The 24570-nt window shown below is 44.4% G+C and overlaps 1 protein-coding gene across 14 annotated transcripts in view; it reads right to left on the bottom strand.

The window, feature by feature from the left end:
• Ptprt (protein tyrosine phosphatase receptor type T) overlaps positions 1-24570 on the bottom strand; it is a 1077234-nt gene that overhangs the window by 37807 nt on the left and 1014857 nt on the right. For 8 of the 14 annotated variants that reach the window (XM_057780248.1, XM_057780252.1, XM_057780246.1 and 5 more), the window contains 5 exons: positions 13475-13551; positions 6625-6661; positions 5137-5234; positions 2412-2471; positions 1630-1746 (listed from right to left, as the gene is read on the bottom strand). In XM_057780248.1, the coding sequence (XP_057636231.1) occupies positions 1630-1746; positions 2412-2471; positions 5137-5234; positions 6625-6661; positions 13475-13551 (389 nt within the window). The remainder of the gene's footprint in view (positions 1-1629; positions 1747-2411; positions 2472-5136; positions 5235-6624; positions 6662-13474; positions 13552-24570) is intronic. The other 6 variants (XM_057780255.1, XM_057780256.1, XM_057780251.1 and 3 more) reach the window with 1 other exon arrangement.

Below are 24570 nucleotides of genomic sequence, written 5' to 3'. Positions count from 1 at the left end.
TGGGGATAGCTAGCCTTCTCCACCTGACAGAAGGATTGAGGTATTAACTGACCTAGCCAATAGTCCAGTGTGCCCCGAATGGAGGGCTTTTGTAGGACATGAACCTCTAGTGCTAAACCTAGCCTGTTCTGGGCAAGCCAGAATGGCTGGTACCCTTGTAGGGACCCAGTAAGCAAGGCTATACCTGTGGAGAGATTCCTGTAGAGTCTGGCTGAAGCGTGATGCCTACTAAGGTCCCCGCCCCTCCTGCAAGCTCCCTCTCCATATACAATTCATTCAAATTCCTGTTGCTTTGGGCTCTGCTTTCAGGAACTCCAAACTAAGATGGAGCAAGATGAGAAGCAAAGTAAGGCTAGGAGGGAGGGGACAAAAGCCTGACTGAATCAGAGATGGGGAGGAGAGGCAGGAAGGCTCCAACACTGGTGTGCACCCTCCCCATTTGTGCTATGCTGTCCATGGGGGAGCTGTGCTTACTCCAGGGGTAAAGGACACTTCTATTTGCTGTTCCTGTGTTTCCAGTTCAGGAACTGGTGTTGCGCTAAAACTGTTGAAACAGTTTGCTGATTGCCTGTCCATATACCATGGGGAAGCTGTGGTGTTAATCCCTAGAGATTTGCAGGGTCTCGTAAGTGACGTTTCTATAGGTAATGCCTCCCTTTATGATTGTTCAAGGAAAGATTAAAAAAAAAAACAGCCAAGAAAAGACAACACTCCTTCAACATGGCTTGCAGGCTACAGTTCCTCCCTGTTGGGGTCTGGGCTTAGAGAGATCCTCTTAACATTAACTGGGGACTCATTAGACAAAAATGGTGTCCATTCAGACTCTCTTCATGGTGCCTTGACTACACAGTATCGGTGGTTGGTGCCTTCTGGTTGTCCCTTTTCCTGGATGTCCATCCTTAAATGGCAAGCGCTGACCCACCCTGGAGGTTAGCCCTCACTAGTATGTCCGTAGTCAGCAGGAGTACAAATGTGTGGACTGGTATCTTTCAACCTAGATAACTCCTGGATGTGACATGCCGGGCTGGATAATGCTTTATCCTGTGTGTTGTGGATTCTCTAGCAGCACTATTGGCCTCCACCCACTAGGTGTCAGTAACAAAACACCCTCTCTCATGTTGTGATGTTCTGACATCTTCGGACAGGGACAGATACCCACCAGAGAACCAAATTGCCACTGGTTGAAATGGGGCCCAGACTAGATTCCCAGCCTGGGAAATTCTGGCTTCTTTTTGCCCACCATGCTATGTTCTTGACACTTGGCCAAGGATATTATTCCTCCCATGCTTTTCCTGACTGGAGCCTTTTCAGCCCCCAATTTTCTGCATTCTACAAGCGACTTCAGTCCTAGGAGTATGTAATGGTGCTTCTGTAGGTCCTCTCTCCATCCTTTGCTCCTTATGGCTCTTATCACAATATATCCCTTTGTCTACTGTATTGTCTGTTGAAGTCTGTTTCTCTCTCTAATTGATGAACCCACTACATGACCATATCAACTCTGATTACCATTCTGTTTATCATGTCAAGTGTGTGGCTGGGTACGAATCAGACCCTTGGTCTCCACTGTCTGGATGAGTAGCCCCATCAACTGACTTGGAAGAGGGAGTACTCACAGAAAGGGAAACTTACCTTCTGGACTGTGAAGGTGCGGATGACATATTCTGCCAGGGGCTCTGTTTCAATTAGGGTGACTTTAATGTCTCCATAGACCTCTGTGTCATCTGGCCAGTACCGCACACACTTTACCTGTGGCCAAGTGAGAGACAGGGAAAGGATAGGGAAGAGAATGCATAAACAGTGCCAAACATGAGAAGCCAACTCCTTTGGTTTTCCCATCCAAATAACCCAAGGGTGACTTTGGAGGCATTTCAGCCCATGGGGCGCTCAGTGGTCAGGGATCAGCAAATGACACCGGGCCTAACTCACTGCCAGATTCACTGGGGCCATTACAAATGACAGAGGTTTCTTCTCTTACAGCTCCTAGTGGTTTTCTAGTGCATTGCTACCCTAAGACATGAGAAAGAACTAGGTAAGACAGGAGGCGTATCATCCCCACGTAGCCGATGAATAATAGTACTGGAGGTGGTGAAGTGGTTATTTCCTACTATGTCAGCACGGGGATGCTGAGCATTATTTTCTGAGCAAGGATGAGAAGTTCAGGTGGAAACCAGTGAGGAGGTAGAAGCAGAAGGGTTGAGGAGAGGGTCTTTATAAAGAGGCGGTCACTGGGGAGTGGAAGGAGAAAGGCTCTTTGCTGGGGAAGAGACAGACAGTCCTGAGCTCAAAGGGAAGATGTGCCACTGCTCTGTGCCTATGCTACCAGCAAGCAGTTCCCACGTTTGACTCTAAGTTCCACAGAGAGCAAAAGAAATCATGGTTTTCCCCCTTTAAAATAGCAAAAGTGTTATTACCATTCCGGGGGACGACGCACGGCCTAGCGTGGCATTTCCCACAGTGTGTTCCGCTGGGTGCTAATAGGTGTTAGGTAAACAAAACAAAACAAAAAATAAAACAAAAACAAAAACAAAAAAACAAGAAACAAACAAAACAAAACAAACACAAAAAGGTTTTGTGGTCAAATGAGTTTGGGAAATGCTGTTTCAACACAGTTAAACAAGCTGCTTTGCTAAAACGTGACTTAGATCCTCAGAGGCACCAATGCTGTTAAATATCTCAGGACTCTCCGACAGGGACAGAGGACACAGCATTTCCCAAACATATTTAACCATGGAACCCTCTGCTCACTAGTCAGCCTGCAGACTAGCATCCCATGGAATCACTTAGGGAAAAACGGAGAGTGCACCAGGGTTTGCAGAACGTTGCTTGATTCTAAGACTTTAGATCTAAGACCCTCATAGAAAGCCTTAGATTCCTTTGGCTAATGAGAGCTGATACTTACCTTGTCTAGCACTGCCTGCTATAAGTGTTCTTTGACTTATTTGTATATATTGTTTTAATTTGATGTCACCATAACCTTAGATGGTATGCTCACCCACATTTTACAGATGAGGATTTAAACATGGGGAAGCCAAGGAACCTGTTCAAAGTCAACAGCTGGCAAGGGATGGAGTGAGGACCAAGTCCAGCTGTCTGTGTCATAACCAAGAACATCACCTTGCACAGTCATTGTGTTAGTTGGCCACTAGCAGGAGTTACATTAGGAACCTTCTCCTCCTTGCAAGCCCAGTCAATCCACAGTCCATCGCCCCATCACTGGGAGAATTTGTTTTAGAATATGGAATGTGCTGGAGTTCTCGAACCCTGGGCTTCCTTTGCTTCCCTCTGGAGCTGCAGGCCCTGGGCGGAGGCAGCTGGACAGCGGGAGCTGTCTGAACAGTGCAGTCTGAACAGTGGGGTTACAAGTCCTAGGATGAGTGTCAAGAGTGAGAAGAGAGCTAATTGGTTCAGGTCTTTACCCCTTGGCACCCACGCCTCATCTGTAAAATGGGGGAACAGGGACAGATAGAGGTAAAAGCGCAAGGATAAAGTCCCACTTGGCCCTGATCCTCTATTAAGGTCCAGGCTCTTTCAGGACACCGCGACAGCCCTTTTCTTCTGCACCTCTGTGACCAGGACACTTTCTCCAGATTAACTATAAAAACTGACCTGTCTACCACTCTTGTGTAATTTGTCTACAGTATGGCAGCCCTTTGAGTCTAGATATTTGTACATCGGCTTTCTCCAGTGCAGCCCACCCATCCACCCACAGGCCACAGTTAACCAAAGAGGCAGAGGCGACGTTGGAAACAGTTGTCCCATTTCTAAGCTCTGGCTAAGGACAACCTAGACCCAATCTAGATAGAACGGAGAGAGACAGAGGCCTGAACCCTGATGAGGTTTCACAGTCAGGGGAGGAAGAGCAGGCAGGAGAGGGTGAGATGCTGCTGAGAGAAGACAGATGAAGAGAGATGTGGAGCCTGGGTTTGTCAACACCAAGGCAGTGATGCTGACAGTTTCACTGGTGGAATGGAGAGACCTGCCATGTTGAGGTGGATAGAGGAGACCCGAGAGGAGACAAAAGGCCTCTGAGTCCTTGAGATGCAGCAGAAACACGTGAACAGGGAAGGTACCTTTGTCTGGCTTTAAAAATGTTTCTAATAGTTTTTTAGTCATTAATTTTGTTATTTGATAATTTTGTACACAAATATGATTTATTCAGATTACTCTCTCTCCCCTGCCTTTCTATTACTGCTATCAATCCTCCCCCATCCCGCCCCTCCCTTTAGCAGGCTCATGGTTTTAGTTTTTGTTTTGTGACTCATTTGGTGGTGGTTTTTGTCCCTCTGAGATGGAAATTACTGAGCATATTCACATGCTGAGGTGAAATAATTCAGCAATGAAGAAGAGTCTTATATTTCAAATGAAAAGGGAATATGAGAAAATCTCTGAGCCTTGTTGGGTTGCACCTGAGGATATTAATACGTCTGATCTGCCCTGCCTGGTTCCTTTCCTCCTAACGATATATCCTAGTGACAGGTCCCTGCAGCCTCCCTTCAAAGCTGAATGTGTCACTTCCTTGATTCTCGGGGACTCCTGGTTGCTTTCCTGCCCTGTCCCTCTGGATTCTTTGCTAGTACAAGTTCATTCTCTTCTTTTAGGCAAGGCCAGGTTCTTTAATGGAAAAAGAATGTTGGGCTAAAAGATGAGGAAGGGAGGTGAACAAGGGCTTGCAGTGACCTTTCAGAGGGTCACCTATCAAGGGCAGAAACTTAGTGTTTGCCATGTTGGGCTTAGTCATAACAAATGGCCAATATTCAACCTTTTGGAATCAATAGAAACAGCCCTGTCTCACGGCTAACCCTGAGAGAAGAAAGGAAGGTTGTGAATATGGCTGCAGATACGAATAAGATTATAGGTTTGGGATGTGTTGGTGAGAGAGTTCCCACCTGATGGTTTTAATTTCCTCAAAATGCATGAGATGACATTATCGGTGGAGAGAGAGGATAGAAATGGGATGGGAGACTTGAAGGAGTAGAACTCTGCTCATATGTGAAATAGAGTAAGGTATCTCCCATCCCTATAGGCTGTCGTAAAGAGGTCGTACTGCTTAGGAAGCTGGTGGCACAGTGCAGACAGCAGGCACCCCAGGGTGTATCTCCACCACCCTCTGCCCACACGACTGAAGGAGATGCTTACCCTGCCCACTTCCACGAGGTTTGTGACCATGACGATGCTAGCAGAGTTTTCCTGCCAGATCATTCTCCAAAAGTCCTTCACAGTCTCTTGCATTGGACCTGGCAACAGAGAAGACGATGGGGTTAGAGGCTGTGGGTGCAAAATGGATGTTGAGCCGTTTGTCTCTCGGCTGTTTAATCAGGGTTCAACCTAGGTGGGAAAGAGTGAGACCAGGGGACCTAAGTGGGACACCAAGTAGCTGAGACTGAGGCTGGAGGCGTGAATCTGTTGGGGCCACAGCAGAGCACAGATAAGGAAAAAAACCCCACTTTTCTGGTATCTGTAGTCTGCAGCATTCTCCTCAACCTTGCCCCCACCCTCATGCTCAGCCCAGCAGCTCCACTTTTTCCTGATCCACTACTTTATCTGGACTATCGTGTCCAAGGACGGTGGGGTTGCAGAAATTAGACAGTGGGATCTTGATGAGAGATAGCAAGGGAACTAGGGTAGGGAGGGTAGAGCTGCCAAAAGCAAGAGGGTCCCGAGTTCTGAATTTGACAAATGTCAGAGACAATAATCTGAAGTTTGACCAGAAAGGAGAGGATTAAAGCACAGAAAATACAAAAGAAAGAAAAAAAAGGAAAAAGACCGAAAAACCAAGGAATAGGAGATAGGATCTGACAGTCCAAAGCAATTTCCTAGGAAACAATTCTTAATCTCCTGGGTCTTTATCAATTTTAAAATTACAAAAGCAATTCATGCATTTGAAAGAAATTTGAATAGCATTTTTCTGTGTTTTGTTTGTACATATACATTTTCCGCAATAAGCACCAGGTTTATTATAAGTATATTTTCATATCATCAAAAATAATATATTTCAAAGCTACAGCGCTTTCTACAACATGGAGATGCCATATGTTATTTAACAACCTGTCTGCTATTGGGCATTTAGGATTGTTCACTTTTTCCTATTACAGATGACACGATAACATTGTGAAGAATGCTTTTGATATATGTCAAGGTCCACACATATAATTATCTTCAGGACTTCCCCCAGGAGGCTGTAAAAGGCATCATCATTTTTAAGCCTTCTGATAGCATACTGCCACACTGCTTCCCAGGGCAATGGGCTGCATCTCTCTTGTGGACTTGCACTCACTGGAGGGATGGGAATGTCTCTTGAGTACCCACTGAGGCTTTTCTCTGGTTACCCCCCACGTGGTCCCTTCCCTCTGAATAATATTTCCTAGTGACAACCATTTCTGCTGAAAGTCTAGGTCAAACATGTCCTCTCCTTGCTCTTCAAAGACTGGTGGAGGCTTTGCTGCCCTGTCTCTCTGGCTTCCCAGTCTACAAAAGTTAATCCCCTTCCTTCAGGAGAAGCCAGACCATTTAGTGGACAAAGAGTATTGGGATAACAGAGAGAGGAAGAGTAGATAATAAGGCTTACCCTGATTTTAAAAAAATCCCTCTTCCTAGATAACCTTGAGGTCACTCCAAGACACTTACCTTGGGTTGCAATGTAGTGCCGGGGACGGTGGTACCCCTGGAAAATAGGAAGAAAACACAACCAAGAGTTTCCTTTCAAAGCCTGGAAACAGCATAATATTAAGACACATCTCTTTCTAGCTACCGGGTGTTCTCATAGGCAAAATGGGAATTGCTGTAGGAAGTCTTATAGCTTGTGGTTACCCACCTTCTGGGGTGTGGCCTCTTATACTATATATGCTGATGCAGATCCTGCATCAGCCCCTTCTTCCCTGGCCTCTCAGTTATGGTTGCTGCAGAGGTGAGTCCTCCCATGTTAGTAACTGAGCTCTCCTCCACGAGCAAACGGATGGAAAGGTGTATCTGTAATTCCAAGTCAAGATGAACAGGGCTATGCAGGCTGGATAGGAGACTTAGATTCTGGGGTCTTTTGAGTAGATTTGGGAGCAGAAAATAGCTCCCTAGAACCCAGAATGATGAGGTTTCTTGTGTATACTCTCTTCTGGCATCTCCCTCATCAGCTGTTCTCAAAGTCTTCCCTGGCCTGGGCCATAGCTTCAACCTCCTGGTGTCCTCCAAGAACCCATTTTTACTCCTGAAGCACATAAGCTTCCTGCAGCAGTGGGCTTCTCAGGATGCACCCAAGGTTGTCAGGTTTTTGTTTTTATTTGAGTCTGCAGTGACTCTGCATTACTTGCATGGCAATGTTTAAATGCTTCATCTTATAGTAACTACACAATAGCATCCACATCTTGAACTTTTTTTCCCAGATCTCTTGCTGTGTCTGCTCCCTCAATACACTCATCTTGTGTTCCAGCCTCACTACCAAGGACTTCTGTGATACAGAGGTAACTCCTTCCTCATGAGTCTGCTTTCTCTTGAGAGATTCCACAGGGCTTCACAGAGACCCAGTGAATACAGGAATACGAACAGCAAGCACTAAGAACTTTTATCCTTTTTTTCTCCTGGGTCATGAGACACACAGCTTGGAGTGAGGTGCAGCTTTCTGCACAGGTTGGTCAGTGGGATGCATGTATAGGTCTGGTTTTGCATCGAAAGAAACTGGGTTTGAAAGATTTCAAATGTACTTGAAATTAATGGCAGAAAATTCTGGGCAAGAAATTCACACATCCATTGTGAGGTTGGCCTGCCAAGGCTCTATTTTGTGCTTTCATTTGTTTACGCAATCATTTCAGATTTGACCAGCAAGCATCAAAGGGGCACATTCTGCTATGCACAATGCATGGCAACCCAATGGTGAGACAGCCACATGTAGGCTCTGCTTTGGAGCAGCTCATAGACATCTACAAGCTGGGTGATGAAACTCCAAGGGAAGATGGGGGGCTCCATAGAGCACCCATGGGAACTGACTCAGCTATAGACCAGAGGAATGTTCTCTGATGAGGTGGTGGTTTAATTAGCTTCTGGGCTGGGCCTCTTGACATTCTTGAAATTCCACTTCAAGTCTAGTCTTCCCACTGATGTCCCCTTTGCCCATGAACTTGTAGCTCTTCTTCAGAAGTAGTGGTCACATTTCTGTCCAGAAGGCTTAGCACCAGGCGACTGTCTGCTTCCCTCTCCTACCCCTGACTTATTTTTGTTTGTTCTTCCATTTTGTGTGCACGTGTTCATGTATGCATGCACATGTGTGTGGAGGTGTCAGTGCATGTGTGTAAATATGTGTGAAAGCTAGAAGTCGGTGTCAGATGTCTTTACAAATCAGTCTTTTTAGTGAACCTGGAGATTATTGACTTGACTAGACCGCCTAGCTAGTAAGCCCCTGGGGACCCACTGAATGCACGTGTGCCACATGCCTGCCCCCATGCCGCATCTGAATGCATGTGTGCCACATGACTTCCCCCATGCCGCATCTGAATGCATGTGTGCCACATGCCTGCCCCCATGCCGCATCTAAATGCACGTGTGCCACATGCCTGCCCCCATGCCGCATCTGGGCAAAAAGACCTGATCTAGACTCAAGAAACTCACAGAGTTACCGAAGAGGAAAATTTTAAACCATGAGAGCGATTCCTTAGCAATGGAAATAAAAGGAAATGTGCTGCTCAGTTGGGTCTCCTCTGGGGATTTGCCAAGAGCTAGTGAAGAAAACTTCTTAACCTTAAAAGAACTCCCAGTTCATTTAAGTCCCACCTACACAGCACACAGGCTGACTGCAAACCAGCGCTGGGCCTGCCTCCATCTGTCTGTGAGCAATGGGAAAGAGGTTTGCATCCAAAACGCATTTATCTCACTCTGCACTCCTGCATCTGTTACTTACTGGGGACCCAGATATGATATTTATTTCCAGGCTGGTAATTTATAACAGATTCAAGTGGCTAATATATTTTCGGGTGTGCAAACAAACAGGCCAGTGGGCTGGTTCAGAGAGTAGCATACCATGGCCTCCAGAGGCTCGGGCAAGGTTGACCTCATCCAGCTCATTACCCAAATAGAGTCATTTTAATGAATTGTCAAGATTCAATTACAGAGAAGGTCCTCTAACTTGGATGGCTAGCTCTTGTCTTTGGGCTGTGCTGAAGAGCAGGACAAAGCGATGAAGACTAGATAGCTTCCCCCACTCCATTGTTGGGTTTCAGGGATCCCCAGGAGACCACAGAGTATAGTTCTACGGGGATCTCAGGTAGGCTCACAATTGTGATTATCCTGCTTCCTGCCCCATCATGATTAACATAAGAGGGTGCTTTTATGTTTGGTGTCTTTTTGTCTTGCCTCTGCCTCTTTCCCCATTGTCTTTTCCACACTCCGCTCTGTAGCAATGGGAGGGGGCAAAATAAACCACAGTGCAGGCTTCCATGTCCTCAAGCATTCAGAGGGCATTTTCTAAGTAGGAGGGGAAGGGAAAGCTAAGGGGCCAGTGGGAAGTTGGGGCATATGCCCTTCTAGGTTCTTCCTTGCTTCATTAGCAGGGGTTAGCTTCTCCCTGGCAAGAGCATGACAGCCCCCTCCTTACAGTAATGCTATTACTTTTATACCCATTCTCTTATCCAGACACCAAACTTGTTCGCTTTGCCTTCTCTAGCTACAGAATATTCCACACAATCTGGTTGGTTAGTCCATCTCAGGATTATCTAGGCACTTGTTAAACTCTACCCGGTTAAGACCTGTGAGCCAGCTTGTTTCCTCTTGAAACCCTGATACTCTACGGCAGTTACCCTAAGTTACATAGGTAGCCCCAGAAAGGCCTGTATACAACAGGCCCAACAAGGATGGGATTCACAACTGCAGTCTCATTAGTCCTGATGCTAATCACTGAGATGCAGCTCAGGGCCTGACACTGCCCATTAGGACAGCATGCGGTAGGGCCATTTGGCCTGTCTGCACAGTCTACTTCTTACACAGAAAGGGAGGGGGCTCCTCTGTGTTCCAGCTCTGCAGAGAATTAAAGTCTAGCTGTGAGACCTAGGGCAGTGCTCTTAGCCTCCATTGCTGGTTTCCTGTCTTTTAGAGGCTTGCAAAAGACTTTGTAATGACAGAACAGGACAGCGCTGATTAGTGCTGGCACTGTATAGAGTCACTTGCATTTAAAGCAGTTTCATTTGCTGTCTGTATTACACGGAGATTTCTCAGTTCTACATGTACTCAGACATTCACTCTACTGCAGATTGAGTAAGTAGCTGGAAAAATCATTTCGATGGGGGTTTCCATTTAGCTATTAAACGCCAGATTAAATATGTCCACCTGGGCACACAAGACTATGTATATGCTGTATCCTTATGACTGTCATAGCCACCTGACCACAGTCAAGGTGGGGAAGGAAAGAAAGAAACTAGTCCAGCCCGTATCAATTAGTGCTAGAGGAGTGTCTGCTAGATGCATGCTGTGGATGGCGTTAGGAGTAGATGAAGGACCAGGGGAAAAAGAGTACTGGGCTGGGACATTCAGCTATGGTTCATATCCAGGTTGTGCCACATCTCTTTGACATTGGACCAGTTTTTCAATTTCCCCAGGTCTCAGTTTCCCCATCTGCAAAGTGGGAATGATAAGAACTACATTGAAGCTTCACCAAAAAGACTTAGTAAGTTGATTCGCTTCAAGCATACATCGTAGGGCCAGGAGTGACCCATTAAGAACCTACTACCACTGTCACTACTTATTATTACTGGAGGAAACAGAGTTTGGCACTCTTGATTCAAAGTCTAGCTCCCCCTCTCTGACTTCCTTGGGTGGGTTCTGGGTACATTTCATAACCTTGAGAGTCCCAGCTTACTCATCTGGCTATGGGTCTTAGAGATATTCATCTAGCTAGGCCGAGGTACTACTTAAGGTGACACACTGGTACACGAGGAGTGATCACTCATTCTTAGGTCGCTACAACCTTTTCTTGTCCAGTTGGTTCTTTGTCACTTTCTAAGGCAGGGCTGAGATGTCATCGCCTTCAAACTTTCATTGGACTCCTTCTTGAGGCTTTGGTCTGACAGCCTCTGTTCTGGGAAAGAATCTTTTCTCATCTGACCTCTCTTACCAGACAGACTCCTTGTCTGATAGGTCAGTATTTCTAGCACACAGTGGGACGTCTGCTTGGTATCTGTGAGATGACTACTAGAATGGAAAGCTAATGACATGGCCAGTGGATGCTTAGAGCAACCCACTCTTGCTGGAGACGAGCTGCTCAGAATTGGGTTGCTCCCTGTGACGTCATCTGGAGGGCTACAGACACAGAGACTTCCTTCTTTATCTCCACTGAAGCTCTAGCCCCAGGTCTTGGTGACACAGCAGGTCCTTTGTTATGCAGGGTCAGGTAGGAAAGTGGAAACCACTCTGGGCATCACGGACCGAGGGGCTTCAACATGGAGAACTGATTTGACAAGTTCTAGAGGAGCGTGATGGCACAGAGGAACCACGGGTCAACCTCAAGATCAGCAGCCCATAGAGCCCGTAGCTCAGTGGTTCTTTACCTTCTCAATGCTATGGCCCTTCAGTATAGGTCCTGATGTTTGGGTGGCCCCCCAGACATAAAGTTATTTCTATTGCCACTTCATAACTGTAATTTTGCTACTACTATGAATTGTAATATAAATATCTGTGTTTTCTGATGGTCTTAGGCGACCTGTGTGAAAGAGTCAAGACCCACAGGTTGAGGACACTGTCCTAGAGGAACAATGGAAGACAGAAATCATAAGAACTGGGGATCTGACATGGCCTGGAAGGAGTTAGAACTCAAAGCGAGGGAAACTGGAGATGCAGATGAAAGGCTGCCATGGAGGAACTTCTACCCATGCAGGAAGAGAGCAGAGATACCCTGGTTGCTCTCTTTCTATCATCCCTGGGGGTCCTAGCAATCCCTGTTTCCTCCTTCCCTGAACACTATACCCATGCTCACAAGTGCACAATCACTACCATCTACAAAGCAAAGGAGAGCAGAGAGTGTCAAGGAATAACTGGGGGCAAACAGACAAATGACCATGCTGGGCTGAGTGGATATTTAGGAATGTGATTTTGCTGGGTATTTCTATTTACATAACAAAGGTCAGATAGCGCTAGCAACTTAGGCTTCTAAGCTTCTATATGGGTATTCTCCCTTAGGACAGTCACATCTACCTAGCCATAATCAAGGGGAAGGAGAAAAGGAAGGAACCAATCTAGCCTGAACTGGCATCTGTTGGCTAAGTGTTCATCCAGTGTAAAGCAGTCATCAGGTTTAAAGTTCAATAAATGTTTGGTGAACTAATGAATCTACTGCTCAGGCTATGTTGTAAAAAATTCATGAAACATGTTATTGTACTTCATAGCTGGTCTATCAATACACTCAAGCATCTGAGGGATCAGTGGGAAACTGAGTCTTTCTTCAAGGCCTCTGGGCTCTGATCTGAGTCCTTGAGAAGTCAGCTTGGGTCAGTGATGCTGGGCTATCCACTTGGCAATAGTGACCATACTTCCTCCTTTGTAGAGTCTTTCACTTCCGTGCACGCTGGTCTTGGCTCCTCTTTGAACCGAGTCCCTTTCTCAGCAGTGTCTGAAATGCGGTGGCAGCCTCCCTCCTACTTGGCTGTATATTAATTCCAGGCTCTCTTTTCTGGGCTTTCCCTTTTCTCCAGGAGCAGAAGAATTGCAGAGCTCAGTGCTGAATGGGACCGCCCATATTCAGATACCTTCAAGAGCTTTCTCTTTCCTTCAGGGTTCAACCTCCTAAGTCATCAAGGATCCAGGGCCAACCTCATTTTCCAGTGCTGCCACTATCCTGTTCCCACAGCCCTCAGACAGAGATGATAGGTCTTTCTTTCCAAACTCCTTCCTCTTGGCAAGAGCAGTTCCCTAACCAAAAGAGCATCCCTCTTGCTTTGAGTTTAAATTTCACTTGCACCTGAAGCTTTGACTCACACAATTTTCTGCATCTCTGATTGAAGAAGTGATTTTTTCCATCCCTGAATCCTGACAGTATTTTATCTGAACCTATAATAGTCAGCAAGCTCTAGTTTACCCTAGTTTACCACAGATGTGCACAGCTTCTCCTGATGTTTTTAAGGGTGGAGACCTTGACATTTTTAGTTTTATGGGCCTCATAATATCTAGCACATAGTGAGTATTTTAAACATTTTGTTGCATCAATGGTTGTATCTTCAAATGAATGATTGAGTAGATAGACACATACACATTAATGCATGGACTGAATGAATAAGATCAGCTGTTTCCCTGGAGCTGCAAAGAACAGATGACTCTAGTCTGCCTGAAAGCAGCTGTAGCTCTGGGTGGATAATCAACTTGTGCCATACAAACTAGGGAAATGACACACAGCTCTGGACATGTTCCGGCTACCTTCTGGTGGACAGGTTAAAGACAGCCTCTCAATTAGATTCCGAGTCTGGACAGTCAACTCTAGCCCATAGCTACTTAGTCCAATCATGATACTCACATCGATGTAGTTGGCATTGATGTAGTCAGAGTGGGGGTCTCCATCCAGCACCAACAGCCTCACCCGGGAGTGGTCATCTGCAGAGAGAACAAAAAGCAGGAAGTGGTAAATGAGAAGCTGTGGAAGGACAGGTCAGTCATGTCTTCTGTACAACTGTCACTCATTAGGGATTCTGCCTCTTTCTCACAGTTATATGTTGTTTATAAATGAGGAAACAGAGGTACAGAGAAGTGATGAATCTGACAAAGGACCCATTTTCTACTTTCTATTTTGATTATGATTTCACCATTACCTGAGCAGGTGTATCCCCGGCTCCTATTAATATCGGAATAGAAATACCTGCTTCATAAAATAATATGAGACCGATATCAGTGCCCAGACCATAAGGTCATGGAGTCTGAATCAATGTGCTTCCTTTCTATGCTTGTTTAAAGACAGTAAGTTTACCCATTTCCCCATGAACACAAACTACTTTATGTTTGTCTTTTGGAGCACTGATGCAGACAGAATGTCGGCAGTGTCTTGTTATCAATACTCTCATTAAACTGAGGACTGGATCATCAGAAAAGAAGTCATCAATAACTAAAAATCATGTTACTGAGGATGCCTTTTCAAACACAGTCTAGACATAAACAACAAGATGTTCGGACTTTAGTCAATAGCATGCTTTCAAATAATACTTTAAACGGTACATCAGAAAAAGCTGGATAATCCTTTGCAATTAATTAATGTCAATTCTGACATGCTAATTTACACACACTAGGGAACATCTTGGTTGGGTCTGGTGAGAACCCCCAGTCTGCTACCTGGGTCACTGTGAGTCTGCCATTGCATACATTACCCCCATTATACTCCAGGGCAGAGATGGGGTTCACAGTCAGTGGGATAGAGAGGTGTGGGCATCCTAGGGCCTCAAAGGGTTAAGGAGGGCAAACATCTTTTCCTTGTAGACGTTTACAGTACTCTTCAGTTTCTAAGCACATTTGCTGGCACTGACTTGAGTTTCTTGCGATGGGGCATTGACTGCCTTGTTCTGTGTTTCATCCCTTACAGCCTTACGGGAGTAGCACACAGCAGGCGTTCAGTGAGTACTTGGTGAGTGGATGACTGAATGGCCCCATTGGGTGCTCTCAGTGATCTCATGAGAGGCAGAATGATTCCGTTAGTCCTTGTAACAAACGAGTAAACTGAGGTTCATAAAAATTGGCCGTATGACTAGTGAATGGTGCGACATAGAAAAGTGTGGGCCTATTAACTTCAAGTTTGTATGTTCTTATTTCCAAAAATCTCCACGCAGGAGATTAGAAACCATGTAAGTATTCACAGCGGGGGATGGCTACAGAAGTTGTTGGTTGAGTGATGGAAGAAATGTTTAAGAAGTGAGATAATTTAGAAAAACAGCAAAGAGACACTACTTTCACAGAGTAGAGGAAGAGAAAGATGCGGTGGCATTCTCAGAACTCTAGATTTGGGGTAAAGTAGGACTGGAACCACCATGGGTGTCTTTGGCAGCAGCTGGACACAAGGGGGAGAGTTCCTAATTGCAAGGACATCACCTTGCAGAGATCAGCTCCTTGTAATGTAACATCAACTGGCCAAGGAAGGGTCCAGCATTGGGCAAACAGGCCCTGGGCTGGTATAAGGCACCACTCATATCTATTAACTCAGAATCAATCATGAGTATTAACAGGCAGCAGGTACCATGCTTGGATAATGCATTATGCTGGAAACCCCTTTTCTAATTCTCCAAGGAGAAAACGTTTCTTCACTGGAAGCTACTGGGAAGGAGGAGTAGGTAGGAGGTAACTCTGATTGGGTATGGGATAGAGATGTGGGGTCTGGGGTGAGGAGAGTTTCAACTTAAACTTTACTGAATTCATTATAAATCTCCAATATTAGGTACACCATCTCACTCAGTTTTCCCTAAAAGTAGCTCTTCATCTTATCATGGTCACAATGATGTGATATTATGATCTGCTTTCTCAGGCTCACAGAAGTTAAGCCCTTTCACCAATTAGACAGCTACTCTCTAAGGTGCATCCTGTTCTACCAACAGGACTCGCTGTCCTGACGAATTCCAAGCATCTCAAAGTGTAACTACTGTTAGTCTCTGTGCAAGTGAGTGGTCCCCAACCCTCAGTACTCAAGAGAGGGAGAATTCCTGGGGATGGCCATTCTGTAGGAGTGTGACCTGACTCTGAACCCAGGCTACCAGCAGTTACAGAATTTATAAGTCTCAGAAAAAGGATATGTATATTATGTTTTTATCTAGTGTTCATATTAATGACTTGGTGATTCAAAATCTCTTTTATTTTTTATTTATTTATTTATTTATTTTTTTTAAAAATACCGTAATTTTATTTATTTATTTATTTATTTTTTCTTGCTGATTTTTTTTATTAATTAATTAATTTAATTATTAAAGATTTCTGCCTCTTCCCCGCCACCACCTCCCATTCCCTCCCCCTCCCCCAATCAAGTCTTCCTTCCTCCTCAGCCCAAAGAGCAAGCAGGTTTCTCTGCCCTGTGGGAGGTCCAAGGACCACCCACCTCCATCCAGGTCTATTAAGGTGAGCATCCAAACTACCTGGGCTCCCACAAAGCCATTACGTGCAATAGGATCAAGAACCCATTGCCATTGTTCTTCAGTTCTCAGTAGTCCTCATTGTCCATTATGTTCAGCGAGACCGGTTTTGTCCCATGCTTTTTCAGTCCCCGGCCAGCTGGCCTTGGTGAGTTCCCGATAGAACATCCCCATTGCCTCAGTGTGTGGGTGCACCCCTCGCCGTCCCGAGTTCCTTGCTCGTGCTCACTCTCCTTCTGCTCCTCCTTTGGATCGTGAGACTTCAGTCCAGTGCTCCAATGTTGGTCTCTGTCTCTGTCTTCTTTCATCGCCTGATGAAGGTTAATATTCAGGGGGATGCTTATATGTTTTTCTTTGGGTTCACCTTCTTATTTAGCTTCTCTAGAGTCACGATTTATAGTCTCAATGTCCTTTATTTATGGCTAGAAACCAAATATGAGTGAGTACATCCCATGTTCCTCTTTTTGGGTCTGGCTTACCTCACTCAGGATAGTGTTTTCTATTTCTGTCCATTTGTATGCAAAATTCAAGAAGTCATTGTTTTTTACTGCTGAGTAGTACTCTAATATGTATATATTCCATACTTTCTTCATCCATTCTTCCATTGAAGGACATCTAGGTTGTTTCCAGGTTCTGGCAATTACAAACAATGCTGCTATGAACATAGTTGAGCATATACTTTTGTTGTATGTTTGGGCATCTCTTGGGTATATTCCCAATAGTGGTATTGCTGGGTCAAGAGGTAGGTTGAACCCGACTTTCCTGAGAAACCGCCACACTGCTTTCCAAAGTGGTTGCACAAGTTTGCATTCCCACCAGCAATGGATGAGAGTGCCCCTTTCTCCACAACCTCTCCAGCAGAGGCTATCATTGGTGTTTTTGATTTTAGCCATTCTGACCGGTGTAAGATGGTATCTTAATGTTGTCTTGATTTGCATTTCCCTGATTGCTAAGGAAGTTGAGCATGATCTTAAGTGACTTTTGGCCATTTGAACTTCTTCTGTTGAAAACTCTCTGTTCAGCTCAGTGCCCCATTTTATAATTGGATTGATTAACCTTTTACGGTCTAATTTCTTGAGTTCTTTGTATATTTTGGATATCAGACCTTTGTCAGTTGCGGGGTTGGTGAAGATCTTCTCCCAGTCAGTGGGTTGCCTTTCTGTCTTAGTGACAGTGTCCTTTGCTTTACAGAAGCTTCTCAGTCTCAGGAGGTCCCATTTATTCAATGATGTCCTTAGTGTTTGTGCTGCTGGGGTTGTACGTAGGAAGTGTTCTCCTGTGCCCATGTGTTGTAGAGTACTTCCCACTTTCTCTTCTATCAGATTCAGTGTGTTTGGACTGATATTGAGGTCTTTAATCCATTTGGACTTGAGTTTTGTGCATGGTGATATATATGGATCTATTTTCATTCTTCTACAGATTGACTTCCAGTTTTGCCAGCACAATTTGTTGAAGATGCTCTCTTTTTTCCATTGTATACTTTTAGCTCCTTTATCGAAAATCAGGTGTTCATAGGTTTGTGGGCTAAAGTCAGGGTCTTCTATTCTATTCCATTGGTCGACTTCTCTGTTTTTATGCCAGTACCAAGCCGTTTTCAGTACTGTAGCTCTGTAATAGAGTTTGAAGTCAGGGATGGTAATGCCTCCAGACAATCCTTTATTGTATAAGATTGTTTTGGCTATCCTGGGTTTTTTGTTTTTCCATATAAAGTTGATTATTGTCTTCTCCAGATCTGTGAAGAATTTTGATGGGATTTTGATGGGGATTGCGTTGAATCTATAGATTGCTTTTGGTAGAATTGCCATTTTTACTATGTTGATCCTCCCAATCCAAGAGCAAGGGAGGTCCTTCCATTTTCTGGTGTCCTCTTCAATTTCTTTCTTTAAAGACTTAAAGTTCTTGCCAAATAGATCTTTCACTTCCTTGGTCAGAGTTACCCCAAGGTATTTTATGCTATTTGTGGCTATTGTGAAAGGTGATGCTTCTCTGATTTCCCTCTCTGCTTCCTTATCCTTAGTGTATAGGAAGGCAACTGATTTTTTGGAGTTGATTTTGTATCCTGCCACATTACCAAAGGTGTTTATCAGCTGTAGGAGTTCTTTGGTAGAGTTTTTGGGGTCGGTTATGTATACTATCATATCATCTGCAAATAATGAAAGCTTAACTTCTTCCTTTCCAATACGGATCCCCTTGATCCCCTTATGTTGTCTTATTGCTATTGCTAGAACTTCAAGCACTATATTGAAGAGGTATGGAGAGAGTGGACATCCTTGTCGTGTTCCTGATTTTAGTGGGATGGCTTTGAGTTTTTCTCCATTTAATTTAATGTTAGCTGTCGGCTTGCTGTAAATAGCTTTTATTATATTTAGGTATGCCCCTTGTATCCCTAATCTCTCCAAGACCTTTATCATAAAGGAGTGTTGAATTTTGTCGAATGCTTTTTCAGCATCTAATGAAATGATCATATGGTTTTTTTCTTTCAGTTTATTTATATGGTTGATTACATTGATAGATTTGCGTATGTTGAACCAGCCCTGCATCTCTGGAATGAAGCCTACTTGATCATAATGGATAACTTTTCTAATGTGTTCTTGGATTCGGTTTGCCAGTATTTTATTGAGAATTTTTGCGTCGATGTTCATGAGTGAGATAGGCCTGTAATTCTCTTTCTTGGTTGGGTCTTTGTGTGGTTTTGGTATCAGGGTAACTGTAGCTTCATAAAAGGAATTTGGCAATGATTCTTCTGTTTCTATATTGTGAAATACATTAAGAAGTATAGGTATTAGCTCTTCTTGGAAGTTCTGGTAGAATTCTGCATTGAAACCATCTGGCCCTGGGCTTTTTTTGGAAGGGAGATTTTTGATAACTGTTTCTAATTCTTCGCGACTAACAGGTCTATTTAGATCGTTCACCTGGTCTTGGTTTAGGTTTGGTATATGGTACTTATCTAAAAAAGTGTCCATTTCTTTTGCATTTTCCAGTTTTGTGGCATACAGGCTTTTGTAGTAAGATCTAATGATTCTCTGAATTTCCTCTGTGTCTGTGGTTATGTCCCCCTTTTCATTTCTGATCTTATTTATTTGCGTGTTCTCTCTCTGTCGTTTAATTAGTTTGGATAGGGGCTTGTCAATCTTGTTGATTTTCTCCAAGAACCAACTTTTTGTTTCATTGATTCTTTGGACTGTTTTCTGTGTTTCTATTTTGTTGATTTCTGCCCTCAGTTTGATTATTTCCAGTCTTCTACTCCTCCTGGGCGCGTCTGCTTCTTTTTTTTCTAGAGCTTTCAGGTGTGCTGTTAAGTCCCCAATGTATGCTTTCTCCGTTTTCTTTAAGTGGGCACTTAGTGCTATGAACTTTCCTCTTAGCACTGCTTTCATCGTGTCCCATAGGTTTGAGTATGTTGTCTCTTTGTTTTCATTAAATTCAAGGAAGACTTTAATTTCTTTCTTAATTTCTTCCTTGACCCAGGTGTGGTTCAGTAGTTGACTGTTCAGTTTCCATGAGTTTGTCAGCTTTCTGGGGGTAGCTTTGTTGGTGGCTTCTAACTTTAATCCGTGGTGATCTGATAAGACACAGGTGGACACTGATATTTTTTTGTATCTGTGGAGGTTTCCTTTGTTTCCAAGTATGTGGTCAATTTTCGAGAAGGTTCCATGAGCTGCAGAGAAGAAGGTGTATTCTTTCCTATTTGGGTGGAGTGTTCTATAGATGTCTGTTAAGTCCATTTGATTCATTACCTCCAACAATTCTCTTAATTCTCTATTAGTTTTCTGTCTGATTGACCTGTCCATTGGTGAGAGAGGTGTGTTGAAGTCTCCTACTACTAGTGTGTGTGATTTGATGTCTGCCTTGAGTTTTAGCAATATTTCTTTTACATAAGTGGGTGCTTTTATATTAGGGGCATAGATATTCAGGATTGAGACTTCATCCTGCTGAATCGTTCCTGTTATGAGTATAAAGTGTCCCTGTCGATCTCTTCTGATTGATTTTAGTTTGAAGTCAGTTTTGTTAGAAATTAGTATGGCCACACCTGCTTTTTTCTTAGGACCATTTGCTTGAAAAACCTTTTCCCAACCCTTTACTCTGAGTAGATGCCTGTCTTTGTGGTTGAGATGAGTTTCTTGCAAACAACAGACTGTTGGATCCTGTTTTCGTATCCAATCTCTTAGCCTGTGCCTTTTTATAGGTGAATTGAGACCATTAATATTAAGTGATATTAATGACCAGTGGTTGTTAACTCCGGTTATTCTTACTGCTTTTGGTAGAAGAGTTTGTGTGTCTCCCTTCTTTGAGTTGTGCTGTTGAAGGGTCACTAGTTGCCTGGGTTATTGTAGGCAGTGTTGGCAATGTTGGATTCCTTGGGTTGTGATTTTCCTTCTATTACTTTCTGTAGGGCTGGATTTGTGGCAACGTATTGTTTAAATTTGTTCTTATCCTGGAATGTCTTGTTTTCTCCATTGATAGTGAACGATAGCTTGGCTGGGTATAGTAGTTTGGGTTTGCATCCATGGTCTCTTAGTTTCTGTAGTACCTCTATCCAGGACCTTCTGGCTTTCATGGTTTCCATAGAGAAGTCAGGTGTAAGTCTGATCGGTTTACCTTTATAAGTTACTTGGCCTTTTTCCTTTGCAGCTCTTAATATTCTTTCTTTAATCTGTATATTTTGTGTTTTGATTATTATATGGCGAGGGGATGTTTTTTTTTGATCCAGTCTGTTTGGTGTTCTGTATGCTTCTTGAATATTCAAAGGAATATCTTTCTTTAAGTTGGGGAAGTTTTCTTCCATAATTTTGTTAAAAATGTTTTCTGGACCTTTGAGCTGTGCCTCTTCTCCTTCTTCTATCCCTATTATTCTTAGGTTTGGTCTTTTTATTGTGTCCCATATTTCCTGAATGTTTTGTGATGAGAATTTGTTGGTTTTGGTGTTTTCTTTGATCAGTCCGTTTATTTTCTCTATGTTGTCTTCAGAATCTGAGATTCTTTCTTCTATCTCTTGTATTCTATTGATTATGCTTGTTTCTGTAGTCTCTGCTCGTTGACCTATATTTGCCATATCCAGCTGGTCCTCAGTTTGTGTTTTCTTCCTTGCTTCCATTTCAGTTTTCAATTCTTGGACTGTTTCCATTACCTGTTTGATCGTTTTTTCTTGGCTTCCCAGGGTATCATTTACGTATTTACTCATTTCTTCAAACTTTTTGTTATACTTCTCATCCATTTCTATGAGGGCGTTTTTTACATGTTGTTTAAGGGACTCTATTGCTTTCAAAAAGTCAGTTTTTTCCTCTTCTCCTGTGATAGGGTGTTCAAGTACTTGTGTTGTAAGATCATTGGGTTCTGGTGTTTTCATGTTGTTTTTCAGATTGTTGGGTGAATTCTTGCCTTGGCGTCTGCCCATCTCCTCTTACCGATGCTATCTATTGGGTTTGATTTAATTGTAGCGGGGCAATCTGTTCTCAGTGCAGGCTTCACTGTTTCTTGCCCGCACTATCCTGCATCCAGTGTCTCTGCCGCCCGGGCCTGCCTGCCGGTGCCTCCGCCGCCCGGAACTGTCTGTGCGCCGGTGCTTCCGCCGCCTAGGCCTGCCTGCCGGTGCCTCCGCCACCTGTGCCTGCCTGCGCGCCGGTGCTTCCGCCGCCCGGACTTGCCTGCGTGCTGGTGCCTCCGCCGCCTGGGCCTGCCTGCACGCTGGTGCCTCTGCCGCCCGGACTTGCCTGCGTGCTGGTGCCTCCGCCGCCTGGGCCTGCCTGTGCGCTGGTGCTTCCGCCGCCTAGGCCTGCCTGCTGGTGCCTCCGCCACCCGGAACTGTCTGTGCGCCGGTGCTTCCGCCGCCTAGGCCTGCCTGCCGGGCCTGACTGCCGGTGCCTCCGCCTCCCGGGCCTGCCTGCACGCTGGTGCCTCTGCCGCCCGGACTTGCCTGCGTGCTGGTGCCTCCGCCGCCCGGGCCTGCCTGCGCGCCGGTGCTTCCGCCGCCTAGGCCTGCCTGCCGGTGCCTCCGCCACCCGGAACTGTCTGTGCGCCGGTGCTTCCGCTGCCTAGGCCTGCCTGCCGGGCCTGACTGCCAGTGTCTCCGCCACCCGGGCCTGCCTGCACGCTGGTGCCTCTGCCGCCCGGACTTGCCTGCGTGCTGGTGCCTCCGCCGCCCGGGCCTGTCTGTGCGCCGGTGCTTCCGCTGCCTAGGCCTGCCTGCCGGGCCTGACTGCCGGTGCCTCCGCCACCCGGGCCTGCCTGCACGCCGGTGCCTCTGCCGCCAGGACTTGCCTGCGTGCTGGTGCCTCCGCTGCCCGGGCCTGCCTGCGCGCCGTTGCTTCCGCCGCCTAGGCCTGCCTGCCGGTCCAAAATCTCTTTTATTTATGAGACTGATGAATTGCCTGCTATACTAAAGAGGCAGATCAAAATCTCCTTTACTTACTGAGTTATGCTTGCCTGGAGACTATAGCAGAGGAAATAGAGATTCTGGTTTAAAATGATAAAAGGGGATATATATATATATATATGATTTTAATATATATATACACATTATATATGTATATATATATTAAAATCATTAGAAACAAAGCAAAAGAAAGAAACTGACAATTTTGAGTCAAATATACTTAAAGAGCATATGTGTCTCTAACCATCAGTTTGTCTACCAATATTTTCCTTTATTATTAAGAACACACTTGCTGATTACCTACTATGTGCCAGCCTAGTTGAAGGAACTAAGAAAGGGTTAGAGTAGGTGAGCTTCATGCTTAAGCAACAGGGGCAATTTGATCAAGGAGATGGCTCACGAATGGAAGGGAAACATCAAGGTCTCGTAAAACAGGAATAGAGAGCTTTTGTAGTGAAATGAGACTCAGGAATTAAAAGTGAGGAAGCTTTGACCCATGGGCATCCAGGAAGTTTTTCTCTTAGAGGACACCATGGAAGCAGGATCCTCAAAGAGCCAGCACATTGCAGGAAGGTGCTGTGGTGTAGGACTGCAGAAGAGTCTTTTTTCCTGGGATCACTGATTGGGAGGGAAACAGTAGCAAGAGGAGACAGAGGAGAAGGCTGGATTAGAATGGAGTGTTCTCTACGCCACTTTAAGGCACCAAGGCACAAGTACCTAGAACATTTAAAATTTCAGCAGTGAAATACTACATATGCAACAGTGGCGAAAACCTTACAATACCAGCAAATACTTGCTAATATTTGTAACAGGAATGCTCACCCACTCATTGCTAGAGAAAACATACAATGGTGCAGCCACGTAGAAGATAGCAAGACCATTTTGTACAAAACGAAGAATCCATCACCATGAGATCCAGTAATTACACTATTTGGTATCTACCCAAAGTATTGCAATCTTATGCCTACATTAAAAAATGTACGTAAGCAGCTTTGGTCATGATTGTACAAATTTGGAAACAACCAAAAATATCCTCAGTAAGTGAATTGGATAAATAAAGGGCGATATAGCCATATACTGGAATATTATTCAGTGATAAAAAGAAATGAACTCACAAACTATAAAAGACATGGCAGAGACTTAAATACTATTGCTAAGTAGTGGAAGCCAATCTGGAAAGGCTGTGCTGAATGTTGAGTCTACATATGGTTCTAACTATATAATACTCCAAAAGAGGAAGAAACCAGAGAGCCTACAAAAACCTCAATGGTTGGCAGAGGTTTAGAAGAGGAGGAAGGAGGGTTAAACATGTTGAGCAATGGGGACATTTAGGGCAAGGAACCTATTCTATAAAATACTGTAATTGGAATATATGCACTTTCCAGTTCTACATAACTGCATAACATACAACGTGAGCCCTAATTTAAACTGTGGACTTAAACTAACAATAATGGACCAATATTAGGCTATCAACAGCAACAAATGTTCTGCAGTGTTGATGAAAGGGAAAACAACATATAACTGGTACAGAATTCTGTACTTGCCACTCAGCTTCTCTATAAAACTAAAATTGCTCCTAAAGAAATAGAGGATAGTGCCTGGCATACAGCAGGGACTCAATAAATGGAGGCTTGGGCTAGATATAAGGTACACAGTGGGGTGACAGTAGAGACACCTAGAAAGCTAATGTTCCCCATTTGTCCATCTGCCCCAAGACAAATCTGTTTATCTGCAGACACAGGAGTAATGGATGCGTTCCTTAAAGGACAGAATTCAGATCCAGGTCTAGCAGAAAGGCAATGCAAAGAATGGCAGTGTCCTCATGTTTTATTTATCTGTCCTGGGAAATGCTAATATTATTCCATGTCCCTTTCTTCTGCTAACTTTATGTAATTAGAAAGATAAAAATTGTGTTTACTCACATGCACATGGAGAAAGATGGGGCAGCCAGCGATGGCAAGGAGCTTATACAAGGTAATTTACAAGCCGCCCAGAATGTTCATTATGCTCTATCTACATTTTGCAAGCTTGAAAAACAACTAATTTGGCATGCAGTGTTTGAGAGTCAAGACAAAGAGAAGGGTTATGAAGAATCTTGTGGAGGAGGAGAAGCTCCCTGAATGGGAAGTAAGATGAAGA

The sequence above is a fragment of the Chionomys nivalis genome, chromosome 9 (assembly GCF_950005125.1).
Source record: "Chionomys nivalis chromosome 9, mChiNiv1.1, whole genome shotgun sequence".
In the NCBI taxonomy this organism is placed as follows: Eukaryota; Metazoa; Chordata; class Mammalia; order Rodentia; family Cricetidae; genus Chionomys; species Chionomys nivalis.
Note: the sequence above shows the minus strand (reverse complement) of the source record. Positions and strands in the feature narration are given on the sequence as shown.